General features: G+C 33.9%; 2 protein-coding genes across 4 annotated transcripts; both read left to right on the top strand.

Moving 5' to 3' along the window:
- Positions 1-1,254: 1,254 nt before the first annotated feature.
- LOC132543238 (D-aspartate oxidase-like) lies at positions 1,255-10,539 on the top strand. Its single transcript, XM_060206721.1, has 11 exons — positions 1,255-1,356; positions 2,909-3,123; positions 3,556-3,670; positions 4,625-4,707; positions 5,437-5,502; positions 6,601-6,655; positions 6,967-7,071; positions 7,523-7,584; positions 7,851-7,968; positions 8,505-8,603; positions 9,176-10,539. The coding sequence occupies exons 2-11, from the start codon at positions 2,927-2,929 to the stop codon at positions 9,290-9,292; spliced, it is 1,017 nt and encodes a 338-aa protein (XP_060062704.1). The 5' UTR covers positions 1,255-1,356; positions 2,909-2,926; the 3' UTR covers positions 9,293-10,539.
- Positions 10,540-12,770: 2,231 nt separating this feature from the next.
- Positions 12,771-21,883, top strand: LOC132543246 (D-aspartate oxidase-like). 3 transcript variants are annotated; one of them, XM_060206729.1, is made up of 11 exons: positions 12,771-13,173; positions 14,647-14,852; positions 15,234-15,348; positions 15,481-15,566; positions 17,279-17,344; positions 18,521-18,575; positions 18,805-18,904; positions 19,354-19,417; positions 20,818-20,935; positions 21,475-21,573; positions 21,726-21,883. In XM_060206729.1, the coding sequence occupies exons 2-11, from the start codon at positions 14,659-14,661 to the stop codon at positions 21,840-21,842; spliced, it is 1,014 nt and encodes a 337-aa protein (XP_060062712.1). In that variant the 5' UTR covers positions 12,771-13,173; positions 14,647-14,658; the 3' UTR covers positions 21,843-21,883. The 3 variants fall into 3 exon arrangements, with proteins under 3 accessions (XP_060062712.1, XP_060062710.1, XP_060062713.1); XM_060206727.1 differs by lacking the exon at positions 12,771-13,173 and adding an exon at positions 13,232-13,965; XM_060206730.1 differs by lacking the exons at positions 12,771-13,173; positions 18,805-18,904 and adding an exon at positions 13,232-13,965 and having other exon boundaries at positions 19,356-19,417.
- Positions 21,884-23,947: the final 2,064 nt, after the last annotated feature.

Consider the following 23,947-nt stretch of genomic DNA (forward strand, 5'->3'; position numbering starts at 1 on the left):
TATATTGGTAAACTCTCTCAAATAAAGCGCTCTTTGCTGATTATAGACTCCCGGGTAAACATGTGTTTAACTCTTGCCTATTCGTTATTCTAAACCAGGGGCGTAGCTTCCGTAGAAAGAAAAAGCCCGGGCTTACTCATTAAAAAAATCCGTGCATAGAGTATGTCGGACAAAATTACAAAGCTAAGGTTGAAAATAAATATCTAATATTTTTAATTAATTAAAAAAATATAAATAGAAAATTGTTGAATAGCAATGCCTAGTGAATTGGTTTTCGGAAATATATACACGTCATATTGTTCTACTTCTTACTATCATATCAACGTTTCCGATTATAATGTTGTTAAAGTGCAAATTTTCAAAACGAAGAAGGCTTCTGGATTACGGGCGTCGATCGACAAGTTTTTCAAATAAAATAAAGGCTTTTATTTCGTCAGGGGTTGAAGTTTGTTGTTAAATAGATAAAAAAAAACTGTCTCAGAAAACGATTCAAAACATCTTTGAAATCATAAAATTCATTTTCCGTCGGGGGGCTTCGCGATCCCCCCACCAGGCTGCCCCAAGACCCCTCGCCTGGGCTTACACATTTCTGCTGGGCTAGCTACGCCCCTGTAAACAGACGTTAAATGTTTACCAAGGTTAGATTAGATGCATTTTAAGTTGTTAAAGGATATTTCGAATTTCGATTATGTAATTTAAAAGAAATTTATTACCCAGACAGTCGTGTATACCATGATGAACTTGGCGTATATTTACAAAATAAATGAAAACGACAGCTTGTCACCAGATGTTCCATAAGTGTGATAAATTTATTTCCAATATCAATATCCATAAATATTTTTGAAAAATGTTAATACATGTACATTACAAACATTAATTCACGTCCAAATATCTAGCTTTGTATACACTAACTAGAGAGGAGGGGGGCGAACGCTTTGTAGCAGACCAGGGAGTCAAATATAGAACCGTATGCTGACAACCACAAATTCAGAATTAATTTAATTTAAATATAAATCTTTGCTCTAGTACTGTGATTGTTAGATACTTCGATGCGTTCAGAGAAGCTTATAAGAGAGACGAATAGAAATTTATGTGTAGCTAATTCCTAATTGGCTAAGCAACGAGAGCTAACTTTTTTTCTGCCGAGACGACCATTTTTTTGCCGAGATAATTTTTTTCTGCCGAGACGACCGTTATATGTTATCCGTCATGAACGCCATTCACCAAAACTACTCCCATGACTGATTCAGAGCTCATGCATATTATAATTATTTGTTTATGTCGCCATTTTCCACGTATATCTAGGGAAGAGAGATGCAGCTGCACGTTATCAGGATCTAGTCGTATAGCAAACAGGTATGTTTACACTAGCTATCATTGAATTGCTGTTACACACAATGTAAACAATGCTGTTTTGTTTATAACACATTTGTACTTGTTCTATTTATATAAGCTATCGACCAAAACCTCGTGCATAACGCTTGTTAAAAACCTTTTTCGATAATACGATATACAGTTCATTTTTATGTATTTTTGTATGTACATCAATACAGTATATACGATGTTGTATAAATTATTGACTATCGTCAGTATTGATTTTTGTTTACTTTCACTATCACAGTACGTACGTGCCATATTCCAATGACCTTTAGTTCAATGTCACTGTCCGGGCAATAGAAAGCTATATATTATACGTGTTACGTGCTCTGTCACGCGTATATTCATACATATCTAATCTTTTTACCAAATTTCTTCGAGTTAGCAAGGTAATATAATGAGCCATCTTTATTTTTGAGTATTAGTTTGTATACTGTATACTGTATGTTATCTTATTTGTTAATTTTTCGGTAAGTGTTTGTATGCATTAAGAAATCAATAACTTGACTGTTAGTGACTTTTTGTGATAATTTTGGTTGCATAGGCATGCTGATGAAACTTCGTACGTGTGTAAACATATGTCTAATGTAGACATTTTAATGTATATAATATACAGTGTTGCCAATACACTTACGTAGTAACCATTTTGTCATATAACCTCGTGTTCCGTAAACGTGCAGTTGAATAAAATTAAATATCTATACACCATCATGTATAGGGATAACAAAATACTAGGAAATTTCAGCACGTGCTCTCGTGTTTTAAATGAAACGACGACTTATCTTGGGGTTCCACAGAATATTTAAATATTACAATTCAGAGGGGTGATTGAATATGAGAAAAAATTATGGTCGCTCAATATCTTTACCAACTGAACAAATTTGAGTTTGTTTCTATGTGAAGAGTTCATGAAAAAATCAAAACTATTGCAATCGATGAAACAATGAATTTGTCAGTGAGACCTCTTGAAAACAATATTCTCCACTCGCCAAAACACATATTTATGATTTTTTTCAACATATCTTATCCTTTCCTCTCATTCGCTAACACACAGCATACTCTTTATATATTGACTATTGTACATCCTCTTACTAACACGAAATTACAGTACTGGTCAGGAACCACATAGGAAAGTCGAAATTTTGCCAGTTTTTTTTTTTTTTTTATAAGACAACAATCATTTTGAATTCAATATATTTATTTGATTTTGATCATTGAAAACACTGTGACACATTTAATTCATAAGATTGATACACGCTATATGATATGACAAATAATTTCAAAAACATTTCTTTACATTATGCACAAATATTTTTTTATTCTTGTGTATACATGTACAAGTAGATGATCGTGAAATATCACATAAAGCCATAACTGTTTGAATTAATAAATATACACAAAGCAAAAAAAAAAAAAAAATAAATAAAAGGGGGGTGCCGAACCACAAGAACTGATATTAATGAAAAATGTTTTCATATATTAAGTAAAAGAGGAATTGGTCTGATTTGCAATTGTGTTATCACTTTTACAGACGTGAATACTAGACACAATGCTACCTAAGATAGCTGTGATAGGAGCAGGAGTAGTAGGTCTTTCGACTGCTGTCAACATCCAAGCCTTGATACCGGGATGTGACGTCACAATCATCGCAGACAAATTTGAAGCCGACACCACCAGCATAGGAGCCGGCGGTATATTCCGACCTACGGAGAAAGCTATACCTGGAGTACCTGCTGACACGATTAGGTAGTTTTCAGGAAACAGCTGTATGATGCAGTATAATTCATTCTTTGGGACTAGGTGCTAATTACTTGTGTGTCTTTTGTAAATCTTTCTTAACATCAACATAGCAAAAATATATAAATATTTTGTTGATAAGATGCAGGAAGTTATTAACTCTAAATGATTATATATATAAAAAAAATATGGCATTTCATCACTATATATAAAAGAGATTTTGGTCATTTTTATATTTTAAACTACTTAACTCATCGGTCACGTGTGTGACACATTTGCCAGCTTTTTGTAAAGGATATTGTCAATATTTTGTAATGAGAGATGAATTATTTTTCATTCTAATATTTGTTGATTTGAATGATGATGATGATGATGATGATGATGATGATGATGATGTATTTAAAGATTAATATTGTAAAAATGATGTCATTTTTTCTATAGACGATGGTCACAGGAATCGTGGGATTTTTTCTCCAAACTTGCTCTCTCAGATCTCGGTAGTACAACCGGTCACATTGTGATGCCAGGTTATATATTCAGCCAAGAAAAGATAGAGGTAGGTCGCTGACAGTGTAACATGTGTAGTTATTGTGACTAAGTTTATCACAATATTGCAAATTTAACACTATAACAACTGTAATATCTTAAGTTTGTTTTAGATGTTCTGTACTGTGCCTCTACGTAATGAATTTACATAGACAGAAACAAATACCCGATTGAAATGATTGTAATGGAATGTACAGTAGCTCGATGAAATTCATTTCGATAGGATTAATTGCTGAACATTAAAAAGGAGAAATGATTTCACGTAATGGTGACATCTAACATACTGCAAATATATATATATGATATATATAAAAGTGTTTGTATATTACATGTAGCTAGCATGAGATTATTATACAGCGCGAAAATAACTAATCGATAAAGGTATTTTTGTAACATTGGTAATGTATTCATTGCAGAATAGAGTAGCTCATTTGTCATTAGAGGTTAACATATCGCAAAATTTAAAGTCACTAGAGATTAAAATTTAACACATTTTACACTCGCTGGAGATTCATGTATCACGCATTTGATAGTCAGTAGAAATCCAAATTCTTGCGATAATGGTATCATGATTGTTATAAATTAGTGTTGTCTGTGACATTTTCAGTAGATGTATATTAGGGGGCCCGTCAGTCCAAGGAAAGTCCAGACAAGACCATTCATCTTAGCCTTGACCTTGCCTGGAATGACTGGACCTTGTTTGGTCCTTTCATCTTACTTTAGCTGGACTTTGCCAGGACTGGACCTTTCATCTTACTTAACAATAGCCTGGACTTTGCTTGGAGTGATTGGCCTTGTGTGGACCTTTCATTTTCCCCTATTTTAGCATTAGCTTGGACCTTACCTGGACTTAACTGGTGTGTGGGGCCTCTAATATGCATTTACTATTTTTGATTTTATTTATCGAATAATATCGTACATGTATAATTACATAATCAAATTATCTCTATTCTTTTATGTACAGAATCCCATTTACGAAGACATTATATTTAGCTGTAGAGAGCTGTCTCTAAAGGAGCTCACAAAACTCAACATGGGTCAATACAGGTAAGTTTCATCAAAGGGAGCTCACGCGACTAAACATTTGACAAATCAGGCGAATCGCGTGAAAGACAGATACACAAAATTTAACACAAAACATGACAAGCGAATTGCGACAAAAGAAGCTCAAAAACAACCCTAATAGGGCTATTTAGGACAATAGTGACAAGGGCTGCTCACAAAACACTCCAAATAGGACAATTAAGGACAATCGTGACAAATGGAGCTCACAAAACACTCCTAATAGGACAAGTCAGGACAATCGTGACAAAAGGAGCTCGCTTAATTTAATACGGGACAATACATGTCAGATGTATCAAAGGAAGTTCTCGCTACTTGATACGTCACGGCACAGGTAAATTGTGAAAAAGGCAATACACACAAAACTTAATAAATAGACACACATCCATGTAAGCAATGGGAACTGACAACTAACGACATGGAGTGATTCAGGTTAATCTCTAACGGTGGTATTTAAAACTCAATCTTTCACTGTAAATGTGAAGTGATGCTTTTTCATCCTTGAATATTTCACAAATAATCTAGTATAACTTTGAAATGAGAGAACAGAATATGACTAGGTCTTATGACAGAAAATAATTATTAATAAAATTCGTCTTATTATAAATATTCTGACGTATATATCACTCCCGTAATAACATTACTTTGCCTATTTGCAGCATATAAGAAATTTTATAACTCGTCATTTTATGTATGTGCCATGCTTAATTTCAGACATGGTTACCAGTTAACTAGTATAATTGTACAGATGTCGAAATACCTTCCTTGGCTGATGGAGAAGTAAGTTGCATTATCATCTTATCAAATCACTTCACGAGAAAGGCGGATATCTGTATAATACAATGATAACATGTTGGTTGAAATAAAAATTGAAATGTGACCATATTTCAAATCTTCCGCTGGCTGTGTGCGTTTTTAATGTTTGTTTAACGCTTAGAAGTGGCATTTCTGTCAACATTAATATTTATTTCTGCTCGTCGTGAAAACCTCTTGTATACAACAATTTCTGAAGAAGTGTACATGGTATATTATCGTCATAGTATAAAATAAATACTTATATCAATTGATATTAATATAATATCACTCGCGTTTTTATATTATACTTATCTGTGAAGACAAATTTATTTGACAAATTCTAAAGAACATACTACATGGTGCATATGCTGATTATACATAAACAACATTTGCATTTGGTATTGTCTGTTGATTAATTTTATTTCCGACATTAGAAAAAATAAAACCAGAACAAAGGCAGAAGGAAAAAGAGTGAAGAAAGAAGTAAAAGTAATAAATACGCTTGAATTTAACATAAGAAAAAGTAATAATTACCATTGAATTTGACCCATAATGATCTGTTACCGTTAAATATATTTTTGAACAACTTGATTTTACTGAAAGAGATATATCTAACAAAAATCAGTGATCCATTGATACAAAAGTGGTCCTATGGCTGTGCTTTATCAATTTTCATTAAATATTAACAAAGGAAGTGGTAGCTGGACAGCATTAATTTAATGAAATGTTGTCATGTGGCGTATTTCTATGCTCCACTTTTTGCCTTTATATAATCTAAGATATTACTGATATTTTAAATGTTTATACAACATGGTGGACATTGTTGTTACCATGACTACCGTGTTATTTCTCCTTGAAAAAAATTGCATCCATGGGTTAATATTTTTTCGTTGATATGACACGCGTAGTGACCCGGTTATTGTTACAGAGAACATATAATAAAGTAGGTCACTGATAAGAGATAAATGTAAGCTGTCAACACCACCACACAGGACACATTACATAATCATATCGTAAAGTCTAAAAACTACAATCACCTGTCCAAAATGTAATTCAAAATCGGTTTTATCTTTTTCGTTCAAGGTTTGTAAGTCATGGTGGGAAGACACTTAAGAGGAAGGTCAACGATCTGAAAGAGGTTTGTACTTAAGATTGTCTGATTGCTTTTAGATATGTGCTCCATGCAAAATGCAGATTTATATCTCTTATTTGTATCAGCATTTCTGTACATTGTATAGCAGAAGAGTGATTATTATATTTTTAATGGAAAGTGCGTTATATCAACTCTGTTCATTAGATAGCGCACTATATAAATGTATGTTATTATTTGTGTATTGTTATTTGTATATGAGTTTCACTAATGACTTTACTTAAAGTGTAGATTAGTGTTATTACATTGTCTACACTTTTCTGTCATAGTATGGTATTTCTTGATTTTTGTAATTTCAGTTCCAAGGCGGACCATATGCTGTCGTTGTGAACTGTACCGGACTAGGTAGTCAGGAGCTAGTAAAGGATGAAAAAATACACCCAGTGCGTGGGCAGCTTATCCGAGTAAGTAATTACCAATACTTTGTTATGCTTTCGATGTCACTGTAAATACAGTGTAACGTTATGATAGATATTCCAGAAGGTATCTTACATATCAATATCATTCCGTTAAATGTCTCGCTATTGATGAAATAAAAATGTATTGCCATATATGTCATATTCTAAATGAGTATGGTCATGACAAGGCAAGATATGCATTGGTTCTGTAAACAATATAGAAAAAAAGATCGACATACCTTTGACAAATGTCACGGCATTAAAGAATAATATCGTGAATTACATACAACGTCCTAAAATTAAAAGTATATTTTCTATATCACAACTAATGGCTTTGCTTTAACAGTGTACAATATGAAATTATGTATCACAAATAAAATCGGTCGAATTTAAAGTTTTACAATCAGATATGTACAAACTACGTGTATTAAATGAGTCATACCCACTTACATTACAGTTAGATGCGCCTTGGATTAACTTCTGGATATATACAGACCATGGTGCATACATTTTACCAAAGTAAGTTATACTCTGTCAACATTACCTTGTATTATAAGACACAAGAAGAGTATCATCATTTTTTACTTTACATTCAAATGTATATTTTAATGTAATCGTGTTCGTTCTTGTCAGCTTAATTAATATTCTATTATGATACTGTAGTAACAATTAAGAGTTCAGATACAGTCATAATTGATTACTTAAAATTAAAGGTTACATCGATTAAAAAGATATCCGTGTTCTAGAACCTGTTACCTGTACCATTTTTATCGCATGTTTGTCAGTGCTGAGTTCGTGGCGATAGGAGGCGTTAGGCAAGACGGGAGGTCTGATCTCGCAGTAGATCCAGAAGACAGAAAAGGGATCCTGGAGAGGTGCTATGAAATGTGGCCACCGCTTAAGGTAGGCAATATCTGCAATTATACCATCAGGTATTTATATTAGGTTTATATATTACTAGCTAATTTGTGGATTTGCATTTGGATTATCTACAAGTCCTCCATGTTTAAATTCAAAATTATGTTCTAGATACATGCATGTTTGTGTCAGGTTAAACAATTTACTTATCGTATCCATGTGATGATCGAGAGTGGCGACTAATGTGGCTTTAGGCAGCAGTATTTGATTATGACGTCTGTTCAAACACATCCAAGACACGGATATTGAAAAGTGCTCTGACAAATAATTTACACTTTCCTTCTCGTCAGGTTCAAATAATTTATTTTACTTTACATGAACTCTCTGCGTTTCTATATTAATGTATCAAATGAGTCAAAATATGTTGAAAACAGACATTAAAATGAGGAAATGGAATCAAATTTCATATGAAACTTCCATCTTAACAAAGTGACATATATTATCAAATATAAGTCAATGGTTTCGGTAGAGAGCGTTGTTTTTTCATATATGAAAGTAAATATCCTGAGATTGTTTTGCAGGGTGGAAAAATCATTGGTGAGTGGGTAGGATTGAGACCTTCACGAAGTCCACTCAGGTTAGAGAAAGAATCTATACGGTCACCTGGCGGTGTCCTGAAGGTAAGTCTCGCATTGATATTGTTCATATCAAAATCAGACGGCCATTACATGTATTTCACTTTAATAGGATAAGACCTTAGAGCAGAATCTTTCAGACTTGGTATAACATTATCATTTAGAAAACAATAATTTAATCAATCGTTTATTACTGAATAATTATGTCAACGTTTTTTTTGTCGGGGTTTAAAAATATCATTTAAACTTATCTGGATTATTATTTCAGGAGGAAAGTTCAAATTGTTAAATATTCTTCAAATATACGCATATACATACAGATTCAAAGATATAATAAATGATTTGACGATTGTGAACATCAGCTGAAACATTACCAGATTTTAAAAAGTTATAAGAGCGGTTTAACAATATTAGAGTGACGTCATAACTAAATAGGGTGGTAACAGTGTCTTAAGTGTTACCTGTAATATCATGTTAATTCAGAAGCGTGCATGTTTTTTTTTTTATAGTTTTTTATTCATGTATCGTACCATGGAGTAAAAAAAGGAACTATATTTTTATATTGTTTGATTTATTGCACTGTTTCAGTAAATAGGCATTCTTGGTTTATATTTCAGGTTGTCCACAACTATGGCCATGGTGCTCACGGTATAACATTAAGCTGGGGTACCGGTAAGGATGCTGCTAGACTAGTTAAGGAAATGGTGTACGGATCTCTCCATGCTAAACTCTGAAAATTATCGTTCGTATAATTGACATATAACGTTTGTTGGAAATGTTCACTGTGTCAAATGCCAACCTTTTCACTCTCATAAGAAGAACATGGGTGTACACGGAAAACGTTTGTGGGAAATGATCACTGTGTCTAACGCAAACTTTTCACTTTCATTGTGTACAAGAAGTACCATCAACAAACGCTATTCTATTGTTCTATACGAGATCATTAACAGGTCTACCTCAGTCAACAGAGTTGAGAAGTGCATAAGTGAAAATATCAAAATATTTTTTCCTTCTGTGAAAAATAGATATTTTACATGTATCATTTGTAATTAAAAAGTCAGGAAATTATGCTGAAATAATATGAAAATGTTTGAAAACAAAAATTCTTAAACACTGTGTTTGTTTGGGAAACTCACTCTTGGCCATCAAATGGCAATGACACAATGAAGAAAATGTACGTACAATACCGTGCATACACATTTGCAATAGCACATTAGCTTTGTGTTGTCGTCGTTGACCGAAAGACGAAGAAGAAGTATTATTTTTCACTTCTGTGAAGTATCAGTTTGATGTATCACTTTGCAACAAACAGTGTAAGTAGATATTTTGGTTATGAGTTTCCAACAAATAAAATGTGATATTATTACCGGTATTAAAGATGAACTAAACACAAGTCAATATGGTTTAATGTTTTTTCGGTAAATAGTGTTTATACGTTTGTTTGTTTTTGTTAGTTGCAGAATATATATTGCATGTTCATCTACAAAACCTTATTTTATAAACCATTTGTTTACGATTATGACAAGTTTGTCTTTCATTATTGAAATGTCTATAATAATCGTTCACGCTTAGAAACACTTTTTCGCCATGGTTTTAGTATTTTATTTTAATAGTGCGATTTATAGGGAAAGAATTATTTTAGTACTGTGTTTTTTGCATAACATCTGCTTGTTAAGAAATTTTGTATTGCTGTGAGCGAATCTCCTCAAGCTATTACGTCGGTGATATTGGTATATCAAAGTGACGGTATTTTACACTATTAATTGTATAATAGTTTGCTTCTTCCAAACAAGTGTGTTGATATAGAGTAATGTGACCATGGGGCAGTCAAGGTCATGAAGTGCAACTTTACTTGTATTAAATAGAACAAATATTTGTTCAAGACTACAAAATATTCTATTGTATTTTCAGTTATCTTTTATGGTAAAGTTTATTTCATGTCAATTTTATGTTTTATTTTATTAAAATAGTCAACCAATGAGGTGTTGTTGTGTTTGTTTTGTTTGTTCAACCTTCAATCTGATACCAACACAACGCAAATAAGACTACATTTATATTATATTGATATAATTTTACTCGGTGTGATCCTGTTAATCTTCGATGTGCATCGATAAACTCTCTTCACTCAATGTGTTCTCCATGTAGCAAGGAATTCTTCAAAACTGAAATACATTGAAGGTTGTAGAATAACTGCAAATAATTATATATATTATATTATTATATTAACCTAATGTAGAAGTATGATAACATCGAGCAATTTATAATCATGATATTAATTGCGATTGATTATTTGAATACGAGGACACATGAAGACTGGTAAAGATTGTAGAAAAAGACACTAAGATGAATAGTACTTTTTGATCAAACTTCACAGTAAGACTGAGAAATATAGACAAAGGAAAAGTCAAAATTTGGACGGGAAGGCGCATGAGCCCCATAATTAAATTAATTTTGTAATTTTCATGTATCCGACAATTTTAGAATAGGGTCAAGTACATGTGTATATTCTGAACCGTGCCACTATTTGAATGAATTAAAACTTGGCATGCAGGCTATGGCAAACCTTGAGGACTGAAAGTCCACAAGCAGTGCCTATCAATTGATCTTGTAGTCTAATTTAGTATCGCTTTATAACATTGATATAGTCACCGTACAAATGTACGTAACAGTTGCTAGCTAGCTCCATTCGTCACCTGACAACATCCAAATCAGTATCTAGATATTACAATACAGATAAACTTAGCTCGGGGGCATTTAATAGGAAGTAAGAAGTAATAAATGTTACCATGCGTTATAATTACATTGAGTACGAGTTTTTGTAGTTGACGGATTATCGTTTTGTAATAAAACAGATTACCGTAGATAGACTTGGACGTTCTAGTCGAAAGGATGAAACACAATCATGAGAATGCTGATATGAAAACTAATATGTTAATGTTTGTTGGCCCTAATGACCTTTTATGTGTTGAAAGGCCGTTCAGATTGTAATAACGATAATAATATGTTAATGTTTGAAAGCTATTAATTCGGAAACATGAGTCGCCAATACTGCTGAAATAGTTTCAATAAGGGCTTCCAGATAAGAGAGCAAATTTAAATGTAGGATCATGCAGTCTAGGCCAGACTCGGCTCCAGCTGATATATCGCTAATTACTGGTAAGTGATTTAGGTCCTTTGGGCCCCTTGCTAACTAATGACATTGTTTCCTGGAAGTCAGTGGTGGTAAGCCAAATAATATCAACTGTTTCTGAGTCTCTATACATTATAATGTTGCAATTCCAGCAATTGAAGAAAAATAGATATAAAATCCCTTTATCAAACATCTTGTGTATTGTTTAAGAATTTCAACGTATTTAGGATTTTCTTGTTTAGTGTTGTCTGCCCGGATATTAAAACTTCCTGCTTAACCAACCATACCGTTGGAGTTAGGATTGTTGGCTATCCGCTGGGAGGTAAGTTTGCTTACATTAAAACTGATATTAATACAAACAATTACCTTAGAGTTCGACTGGGATGACAATTGTCAAGGTTACACATAGATTTTTCAACCACTGACGGGATTTGATTAGTCGATCTCGAACTAAGATGAAAAATAATGAAGTTAGTAAACACGATGTTCGCCGAGCGTTTGTAACTCTGTCGTTGCATGAGACAAGGGTAAAATGTTATATGTCGCCTTCCCTGTTGGCATTCATTTGTATGTTTTGTAGTCTTAAGATTCGCATCGTTGACGTGATGATGCCCTAGATACGAAAGGAGGTTCCTTCCATCCGCTGTCACAAACCTAGGCTGAGGCAAGAAAACCTTGTAATTGGGTCATTTTTCATCGCAACGCATTTTTCATCCTTTATACAACTGTGAATGGAGGGGGGATATGCTAATTAATGCACGAAATAAGGGCTTTACCTTGACTACGTATTATCTGTTATATTGTACAGTACTCTACGATTATCTCATTTATCTTTTAAAGTGTTGATATCGCTTCTCTTCTCCCTACTTAAGTATAGATAAACAAAAATCCTACTTCAAACATGCCTGAACTACGTTTGCATTTCCGTATTTAAACTCCAACGTATGCAGATTTAGCTTGATGTCAACAACCCAAACTATGTCTGTCTTATCTGACATGTTATGACTCACTGTATGCCATGCCTTAAAACAGCCATCAGACTTTTTCAAACATCGTAAACTTGTCAAATTTCAGTTAGTCTGACAGTCACTTTTCCACAGAATCAACAATCGAGCCCCTATATTGGCTCATTAAGTGTCAAAACAGCCTTTCAGGACATGTGCGAGATTATGCAGTATCAGAATTAGTATTTGTTGATTTACTCAAATTTCACATCAGCTCAGATTTAAAACCCCGGTACACAATCTTAAAAAAGCCGAAATTGTGGCCCATGAAAAACGAAATGACCTTTAAACTTTGTAAACATGACGTTGATTGAAATCTGAGCTGAACGTCACTTTAGAAACATGCACGTTTCAAACACAAAAGTGTTTTTACGTCTGACTGGACAAACTCGGGATTTATCATTTCTATAATAAACAGAACTATATCACATGTACCTTGCTGTCCGCAATGATCGAATCTCCTCCTTAATCTACCCAGCAGGTAAATAACAATAATAAATAATTTGAGGTCTTTTTTTACACAGAAACATAAAACTCACTTTTTGTACAAATCGCCTGGTTATCATACAGCCTTAGTACGCGTATGCAATCCAGTACAAGTATGCAGTTCATTACAAAACATTCCTTTCCACCCGACAGTCGTCCCTGAAGATGTCTTGTAGATAACGAGACAAACCATTCGTAAATGTCAAATGGTTGGGTTTACCGCACGCAAAACACATGCCTGATATCTCTCCCCTTGATAACACCACTTGTTAATTGTTCTGACAGACCCTTCTCATGTCAGGTATTAGCTTTTGTAACAGGCAGCTTTTGTATTAGCTGTAGGTATAGCACTACCTATATTTTCTCATCGTCCGAATCAGCTGCTAAGGGACCTTCAAGGTGACTTCAGAAGTACTACCTGGTATTGCAAGCTTCTCTGTGTCGTTAATTAATTCGATACTGCTATTTTGTCTTCCTGCAATACGGATTCTGTTTTCACCATTGGATAACTACAACTTATTCAGATTTTGTTGATCCTCGAACATTTTCGTTGCGAATTGGTGTGACTCAGCACATAACTTTTGCTGACCTGTGTCTATCGGACATAAACTGACCCATGTGAGAAAGAATATGATTTTGTATAGATTCAGCAGCCGATATCACTTGTGTAGTGATACAGCGTTTAACTTAGGTTCATCATGTCGTAATAGCGACCTCTCGTTATCAGGAAGGACGCGACGGACGCACTACCACGTGTGAACGGTGAAATTCCCTATACCCGAGACAAGTAAGGCGAACTTGTAAATAAATATATATGTAAATATAAATTTGAAATATATATCACTCTTGTTGGCCCGGGTTGAAGCGTGAGATGGGTCTTATGTTTACGTAGTTAATTTGGCACTGGAATAGTACTTTTTTAACTGCTACAATCATTGGCCACATCAATGATATTGCATCATTGATATTATTCACAATAGCGAAACAATCTTAAATATCAATGGAGTATAACACCATTATTAACATTCACTCTATTTTAAAGTTTGTGAATAACATTCAATCATGTTTCGAATTATCTCGAAGTGAAGCAACAGAAAAATTAATAACTACTTTAAAACATCGACGTGCAAGTTCAAAATCCGGTCTGCAATATTGGTTTTGTTTATCATATTATACCGGTTTGGTTATTTTCCTTGACCTTTCCAAGATTCCATGAATATTCAAATTTTAAAAAAATACAATACACAAATGACAGTAAGGACTATGTTATATGCTGTATATTTTACGCCAGATCACACCTGTTTGTCATTGAATGTAAGCGATAGCCTCAGCTGTGACATCTGTACGACGCTGATAATACATCCTTAGATTGTGCAATACTGTTATCAAATTGATGTCCCGTGAATATGTACCCACACATGATAGTTTCATCAATGTCGTTTTAAGTCAAGTGTAACGCTCTGTTTAGAATACGTACAGAATGGTACATATAACTGTGATTGGTGCCGGAGTGGTAGGACTATCGTCAGCGGTCTCTATCCAGCGGGCCTTTCCAGGGGCGACAGTGAAGGTGGTGGCCGACAAGTTCTATGACGAAACAACAAGCATTGGAGCGGGAGGAATTTTCCTACCTACGTTAAAAAACATTCCCGGAGTACCTTTCGAAACACTCAAGTAATCTGTCACAATACTTGATAATTTAGCTTTTCTATTTAGACAATGTTAGTAGAAATGATTTCTGCAATGTGTGTTAATGTTGTGATAAACTGTCAGTTCATACTTCAATAGCAGAAATTGCATTATGTAGATACTCCATCGTTTTTTCTGAAAATGTTTTAAAGTATTACAGCTATTCACTGTATGTAAAATGTAGATAGATGTAGAAAAAATGTAAATTCATCTCATTTGTTTTATGAGACATGTCCATGTCTTGAGAAATGCTGTAAAACATTGTGTCTTCCGTAGAGGGTATTTATCATTGTGGATATTGTAATATAAAAGATGATGATTTTCCCATCAAAGAAGTTAATTTTCACCGATAATGATTTCTTGCAGGCGATGGAGTGAGACGTCTTGGAAAGCTTACTCCCGGATGGCAACCACCGACCTTGCCAGTACCACTGGGCACACAGTCTCACATGGATACCTGTTTCATACAACCAAGACTGAGGTACAAACTAAATGGAAAATCTATACACAGTATATATATTCAGTGGTCATTATATACAAACAGCCCATGAAGTCGATAACCACACATGATAACTCCCTATTATCGTAACGTTATAATGCATTCTGTCTGCAGATACCCTTGTATGCAAATATAGTGTTCTCGTTCCGAGAAATGTTAACCGAGGAACTCACCCGACTTGGAGTTGACACCAGATTTAAGTAAGTCAACAAATTTCCAACCAGCTAGAGTAGGCGATCACACATCATTTTCGCACGCCAGTTTAGTTGAGCAAGCACTCACATTAACTCACAGTAGATAGATAAACAAACGAATACAATTTACACACATTGTTCTTCTTTGTTTGACATATAAAATAACTTGGCTTGCTCGATTTAGGAGGAAAGCTTACCTTTACAGTATCCAAAATTTCCAAAGAACAAATAATGGTTGATTATGGATCAGTATTACGATTATTCAGATTTCCAATTAATTATAACGATACGGACCTCCCCTGTTTATAATGGATTCCTTAACTTCATAGGAATCCATTTGAACAACTTTTTACTGACTCGTCTATTTGCTCAATCAAACATCTGCCAAACTTTCTTTCTACCATTCTTAATACTATCAAATTAGGGTCTTAGTGTGATACTTCTCACTCACAAAGTGTAATGTGTAATTTTAAAAAAAACTCCGAAGACCTTTTATCCAATTTTTAATACCATCTTCGAAACAAAAATTTCTACCATACTCCATTCAAAACTGAAGGAATGCCCTCGTTTCCTTGCTAATAAAACTTTATTTCCAAAAAAATGAACGGCGATGTACACATATTTGGCTGTGAACTATAATGAAGCCGACCTTGTGATAAAAACGTCTTGATATTTTCGTACAACGAAATCTACATGGGCAGTTTTTTACCAAGCTGTGTGATAAGCGTGATGATTTCAATTCTCCTACTGCAGCTTTTGAAAAGCAACATCCCTGCATCCTCAACTTATGCCTATGTTTCATATAACTGTTGGTTCTGTTGTTTACGTGTTCTCATTTGGAAAAATAACATTGCCACATGGACTGCCCACGATTTACAACCAATGGTTTCCCTCTGAAGATTTACATTGATGGAGTATTTCAGTCTTTTTACTTGCGCTAGATACTAATGAAAAATAGTCTGTGAAATACGTTAGATATTCTACGGATAGTCAAAAAGAAGATATTCAAAAATCCTCTCTCCTTATCAAGTTTCCTAAAATTCGATCTGAAAAAAGTTCGAATATATGCCCATCGTCAAATCTATATAACATTTTTTCATCGTATGCACTCGTAACCTGACATAGTGATTTCTTTTGCCAGCTCGATTCATTCAATATTTTATTTCTAATCACATGGACTAGAATAAATTTTTCAGACTATTACTCCACCCTACTGTGCTTTTGATCACCCTTGATCACAAGGATACCATTTGTGGACTGTTTTTGTCCATTCTGTTCCTTTTATGCGACACTTGTCCTCAAAGGACAATAAACAACACGAAAATATAAACATATCAACTAATGTCTCAAAGTCAATAAAACTATAAAATAAAGATATGAAAAAAGAAAGATTTACACGAAGACACTTGAAAATAAGTACAAGGAGAATAAGACCAGATGTCCCGAAGGAGTAAGCGTCTTCTGCTTCATCGAGGACCTTGGTCAATCTGAGTAAGTAATGTCACGAATGAACATAACAATGGAATCAACAGACAAAATACGTCAAACACGTCCAGCTTCATATCACACAAGGAAATAGAATATTGATCAATGTTGAGATATCTTGTGGTCAAACGTGTACAAGGAGAAACTTTGTTCTGATGTGTATACACTTTAGCAACATGTACTGTAGTGAAATGACTTCCAAATATTTGTGATGTTTATAATTTTTATTACAGATATGGATATGAGATAACAACTATCATTACCAACATGAGGAAATATCTGTCCTGGCTGATGACACAGTAAGTCACATCCTTCCTCAATATTTCGCGAAGACGTGATTTCATTGTATCAATTGATAGAAAGAATTCTGAAGGAATCAATGATGAACTGATTTATTGTATGCAAAAGGAAACGTTCATATCGCCTTTCAAGTAGTCCCTTTATGCGCTATATAAAACATGATGATATTATCAAGTCCATGATTCCCCATATGTAATGGTCATGTGTATGAAAGGTATTGTCTCATTCAAAGTAAATATTTTGCGTCTCGGACCAATGAATCATTACTCAAAGTGAAAATAAGAACTTTCAAAATGGTTTGCCAACTGAAGACCCAGAGCAAATCAGGAATGATTCCGAGGGTTTTACCTTCTTTTCAAAATATTTTCTGAAGTGAATTTTATTCAGTAAAAAATTATGTAACATACTACGTCTACTCAGGGAGTTTCCGAGGGACAATATATGCATATTTTAAAATAATTGAAACTACATTATTAAGAACATGACCACTGAGAAGGTGAGCAATTAGAAGTTAATGCAATTAAATCATTGGTTGTTGCCCGTTTGTACTGTAAGCTACAAGGTAACTTTAACACAAGTTACATTACAATAAGATTGTACAAAAGACACTAAAATTAGCAATTAGCACCTTTTATAATTGAGAATTAGACAAAGTATAGAACTAAAATGAACTGCATATCATCATACAGCTGCTTCGACCTTCTTTGATGCTAGGGATGTTACTTTTGAAACTTAGGAGGTGATTGAGGGGAATCAACATTGCCCAAAGTCTTAATGAATGTTACTTTTAAAAATGGGTATTTTTAAGAGAAAGCCAAGCAAATGTGCATACCATTTTTTGTGTTCTGCACCATACCATTGTTTAAAATTGAATAAAGAAATGATATGCAGGGTTTGCACAAAGAAATGCACATATGAATTCTCTATTAACTGATTTCCTACAGGGAATAGAGTGAGTTTCAATATTCTTATAGCCTCGTTTGTGGTCTGTTGAACACAGAAAACTATTTAATATTGTCATAGTCTTGTTATATATATGTAGTAAATGATTAACGTTTAACATATCAATAATTCACGATCGCTTTTGACCTCTTGTTTTAAAGTAATTGTGAATTATTTCAGTAATGGTTCATTGGTATCAATATGTAAATCTATGTACATTTTTTTTTTTGCAGATTCACAGAGAATGGTGGTGTAGTAGAGAAAAGGAAAATAGGAAGTTTGAGTGAAGTAAGATTGTAGAGTTTGTTTATGTTATATGAACACGTGTTGTTAAATAATAGTATTTTAAATAAGAAAAGGATGCCATAATTGCTTTGTGTATTTAAGAAGTTTGTTTATACACAGGGCATTCCCATGATTAAATGTGACGAAACGTGGATATGTTGTTAGATCCTGCGGACAACAATACAATCAGACACCATTGTCCTCTCTAACTACCCTTGGTTTTGATTTTCAGTTGTATGGTCACTGTGACGTGGTGGTCAACTGTTCTGGTCTTGGCAGTCGCCAGTTATTTGGGGATCAGCTGATATACCCAGTTCATGGTCAGCTTATCAAGATATGCAACAACTAGAATTCTCTACTGAATTACAATGTGTTAACCTATTGGGCCGCCAAAATTAATGAATTTCGTTAAACATTTATTTTAAATCTATAAAAAAAAGTTCTATTCACCTTTCAAACACCGTAAGATTACTAACGGATCAAACTCGGATATTTGAAGATTAACCCTATTATCGCTATCAATGGGATGATAATTGGCTGCACTTAAATTCTACTTTCTGTAGCAGCTGATGTTAATAGACAGTTAATTATCATCAAGAGTTTAAAGCCTTTATTCTTTCATTTCTTCAAAATGTTTAATGTTAATTCTTTCTTTATTGAAATGGTAATTGATATACATGTACATGCTAATAGATATTTCTAAATATATATCCCGCTGTTGAACTCTTCGGCGTGTTTAACAGGTGTTGCCTAAATTTTTACTTTTTATGATTATTTTTTCAGGTGGAGGCTCCCTGGGTAAGGGACTGGATCTATACAGATACAATGGCACATATATTACCAAGGTAAATAACATGGTCGTTCTTCGAATCACACAATTAAAATCTTCAAATGTATTCTCATTTCTACACGTGCTTTCTAGGTTCTGATATAACTTGTCCCGCTTGGGTTAAGTGTTTGTATGTATAAATAAAACAACAGAACTTCTATGAAATATGGTGCCAATACCAAGTGTAATTATGTCTGCAACAGAGTGTATTAGTGCACGTAACACTACATTATTGGAAACAGTATAGGATTTCATGTGTTATTATGTACATGTTTACAATGGATGACAAAAAATACGCTTACCTCACATTGATCACTGTTTCATTAAAATTGCTTATCTTCACAATTTTGAATTTCAGCGTATTTTTATTTTTTTTTTCTTATTTATTCATTATTTGTTATCCGTTTTTGTCAAAACGACAGGAAATAAATTTTGATTCTATTTTGAATGTTTCCATTGTCATCTTATTGTAGGTGCATTATTCTAATAGTAATTGTCACGTTAAGCAAGGATGAATATTTTTGTTTTAAATATTGAATCAGATCTCTCCTATGCTGAATGTTTTCAAACTCATTATTCGATTAAATAGTTTCCATTCAGACATGGTAATTTCATGATGGAACTTCAACGTCACAACAAACAGAAAAATACATCTGAAACCAGTATGATCAGATCAGAATGTTTCGTTTTTTGTTTTTTTTTTTAATCCTGAAATTTAGGCAGTGTACGCATATGACGGCGAATTTCTTTCCATTTATCATCTTATTTATGAAATTCTTCAGGAATTAAATTTTGATTAATTTTTTTAATTTCCTGTTCCAATGCCAGATTTGATGTAACATTTGCTCTCATGTAGATCCTAAACCTTATGATGTCTTGTTCGTCATTAACTGTCTAGTCCACCCAGAGTTTTAATTACAAAATGTTTGAAGTAAACGGATTAATCCCATCGGGTTTAAATACGAACATGCAAAGTCAAGTTGTAATTTACGAGCACAGTCCGCATTTGCAAAAAGAAATAGAGGAGATGGATGATAAAATAGCTCTGGACAGCGGTTATTCTCAAAGTTATGATTCGGGCATGAAAACTGTTAACTCTTTGAATAAGTGTATGATGTATGGCTTTACTATCTTTTAATCTGCTATTTTGAGCATTGTTCAACCTTGATTTACATGACACACACTGTTAACTGTTCAATCACGATACGTGTACTTTCTGTTACAAATTATGCTTGTTTCATCAATGTCTGACACCTTTATGTGAATGACCATCACTAAGACACAAGTTTGAAACAAGGGATGTCAGAGACGAATAGGACAAAATATTTAAGTATGAAAATGAAAAATAACACAGGGCAATAATTCCTATTTGAATAATTATGATCACGAGTAGTTCCTTTCCATTCCTTATTATAGCGATGACTTTACGGTGATCGGAGGTGTTAAGGATAAAGACAACTGGTCCATGACTCCAGATTCTTCCGTTAGACAGGATATTATGGACAAGTGTCTCCAAGTGTGGCCAGCGTTAAAGGTATAGCGTCGTTGCAGATGGTAAAAGTTATCGGTGTAATTAATGCATTGCTGTCACCTGCAGGCCATGTTTTGATTCATCTGGATAGTGGCGGCACGATTTGGAATAAACACATGTAATTGACAGTATGTTGAATTCTTCCAGTAACGAAAATTATGATTTTTTTTGTTTTTTGTTTTTGTTTTGTTTTGTTTTGTTTTTTTTTTTTTTTGTGGTAGTGCACCTCTAAAGCTGTGTTACGATACTCTAGGCTTTGACTCTTAGAAGGACGAATAATTTTAAGAGGAAGATTAATTAATTATTGCTGTGATATTTTGTAGTGAATAAGATAATACATCTGCTGATATGTATATTGTACAAGTGTGTATTCAGCTTTCGCAGAAACATTTGAAAATTAATCAATTTCAATTACCAAGTTGTTTACACGATCTTGTGTCTGTAATGCTTTTTGGTTTTTGTTGGGTTTTTTTCAATATATGAAAACTCGTCATATTGTCATCGCCTATTAAAGTGTTCTTTATTCTTTTTCACCTTTATAGGGCGCAAAGGTAATTGGGGATTGGGTCGGCCTGAGACCGATGAGGAACCCTGTAAGACTTGAGAAGGAGGTCGTTCGACTACCTGAGGGAATGTTGAAGGTATATGTACAAAATTATACAAACCGATGATACACATATAAGTATTGTTAATATACATAAGATTCACGTAAAGCATTTATACCTGGTGCGTATATGTAGTAGGAACAGTAGTAGGATATACCTTATTATATATCCTACTTACATTACTACAGGTTGTTCATAACTACGGTCATGGATCGAATGGAATAGCTCTAAGTTGGGGAACTGCTGTGGAAGCCACTGACATGGTGAAGGATCTTATATCTACTATTCCGTCTCCTAAACTCTAATATTTTGTTTGTATTCTTTAAATTAAAAATGTTTATTGTTATTGATTTTGACTGACTTTTTTGTTACATGTATGAAATATAAATGAATTTCCATTTTGCATGAATTTTATCACACGATTTTATGACAATACATTCTATTTTTCATAAATCCATGTTTCATATTTCGTTTGATTAATACGAAATTTCGGTTTCGAGTTTATACTAAATGGAAATTTCGTTTCAACGACAAAACAGATGATAATGATACAAAGTTAATGAATAAACAAAAATATACGTGTGCTTTCTATATGCTACAAATTGAAACTTACAACGATGTATGTATAAATGCTGTCCGTTTTCTCTTTTATTTGATTTTGTATATCTTAAGGCTTTCTGAAATTTTATTGTTTTATCATACATCTCTGTGGGTCACACTTATCGTGCAATCAAACAGCTATTCCCAACTTATTATGGCAAGTTTGTGGTAGAGGTATAATATACAAGTGGAATTTAGGTCCGAAGTTTGCCTACTTTTGAAGCCATTGTGACACTGTTCACAATACATACATTTACTGGACAACTTTTTGAGATGACTCTATGCCATGTGTTATCGACTCTTTCCCATGTCAAATGGACTCTTTTCCATAAATGACGTCAATTAAAACATCTGCCACTATTTACTGAAGACATTTTATACCTAATTTAACAAGAGTATCGCAGTGTGGCACAATAGAGACATTCAGTATTGAAAGATTTAAAGAGATGGATGCCCATCTGATAAAATAAAGATAACGATAATGAAAAAAGGATAGTACCTCTTTCCTAAATTGTAAAATTTCATTACGCTTAAGAAAAACGACGTTTCATGAAATGTTATAAAGGATATCAAGTTCAGAAAAAATGATGAAAAAGAAGATGAAGGTGATCTAAGAAAATCAAAATGCTGCAAAACCAAAGGGCATTTGCTCCTGCAAAACTCGTAGAATCCACCTGCCGGGCAGGAAGATATAACTTCATGTCATAGTGATTTAATTTGTCATGTTTGAAAGCAATTGCTTGTAAACCGAGGGAGGAGCTCTTCTTTCAAGATAACAATATGAAAACAGCAAGTGTCAATAATTAAGTCTATCAAGTATGAAGAAGATCAGTAGAAAACTGTAGGAGGACAAATGAATGTTTACGACGGACCGACGGAAGGACAGACAACGCTATACCATAATTCGTCCAGAGCGCATAAATATTCCTTTGAATTATTTTCAGTTGGAAGTAAATGAAATATCATTTGACTTAAACTAAATTAACCGTTTTCCACTCCCCTTTTTGAGTTCGTTAGATTTGGGAAAATGCACTCGTGATATTAATCATTATCAGATACTCCCATTTCTACAGGACGTATGCTGTAGCATGCCCTGTCATAATGTTCTAACCTTAGACGAACTGCAGCATCAATTGCGTTTTGTTTGTGATATGAGGCAACGACTGTTCAGCCAGGTGTTTCAGTGGTTTGTATCACAAGCGAAAGCTTACAGGTATTCCAAAACTATTTTTAGGAGTAGGATGTGATAAGCTTATATCTGATTTTGATCAAATTAGGTAAGTGTTCCATATAGGTATTGAAAGGGAGGGCACGTGAACGCACCGCTAGAGGTCATTTCTAAACAGCGTGATACTTTTGGATGAATTATATGTATAATCAACATGATTAATATATAATGTGTAAATTCAAGTCTTTTTAAATGATTATCCAAACTGAAATTCACAATCCAATTAGGGCAAAACATGAACAAAAGAAAGATGCACACGGAGCCTGCTGAAAAGAACAAGGAGAATAAGATCACGTGACCTAGAAGAATAAGCGTCTTCTGCGGCTGTGATATGCAGATACGATAGGTAAGGGAAGTAGGGTGTTGCTATCCAGAAATGGAAAATTCACAATAGGGAAAAGGAACTCTCACGATTATCAAACAGCTTAGTAGAAACGTGTTCTCATTTTGAGCCGATCACAAATCACAATCCGCATCGAGGTGATACTAATGTAAGGGAAATACTTGTTGATTTCAATTCCTCCACCAGGATTCGAACCCGAAACTATTGGCTGACTAGTCTGATCGATCGAGCTTGGTATA

This window comes from Ylistrum balloti, unplaced genomic scaffold, assembly GCF_031769215.1.
Source record: "Ylistrum balloti isolate Yb309-2 unplaced genomic scaffold, AGI_CSIRO_Ybal_v1 Utg369746, whole genome shotgun sequence".
In the NCBI taxonomy this organism is placed as follows: Eukaryota; Metazoa; Mollusca; class Bivalvia; order Pectinida; family Pectinidae; genus Ylistrum; species Ylistrum balloti.

What these genes read in the sequence shown, in the direction of transcription:
- LOC132543238 (XM_060206721.1), top strand. Translation starts at nt 2,927, where the DNA reads ATGCTACCTAAGATAGCTGTGATAGGAGCAGGAGTAGTAGGTCTTTCG. An exon ending in CTCAACATGGGTCAATACAG is followed by an intron (nt 4,708 to 5,436) that starts GTAAGTTTCATC and finishes GCTTAATTTCAG; the next exon opens with ACATGGTTACCAGTTAACTA. An exon ending in AAATGTGGCCACCGCTTAAG is followed by an intron (nt 7,969 to 8,504) that starts GTAGGCAATATC and finishes ATTGTTTTGCAG; the next exon opens with GGTGGAAAAATCATTGGTGA.
- LOC132543246 (XM_060206729.1), top strand. Translation starts at nt 14,659, where the DNA reads ATGGTACATATAACTGTGATTGGTGCCGGAGTGGTAGGACTATCGTCA. An exon ending in GTACCTTTCGAAACACTCAA is followed by an intron (nt 14,853 to 15,233) that starts GTAATCTGTCAC and finishes GATTTCTTGCAG; the next exon opens with GCGATGGAGTGAGACGTCTT. An exon ending in CTGTCCTGGCTGATGACACA is followed by an intron (nt 17,345 to 18,520) that starts GTAAGTCACATC and finishes TTTTTTTTGCAG; the next exon opens with ATTCACAGAGAATGGTGGTG.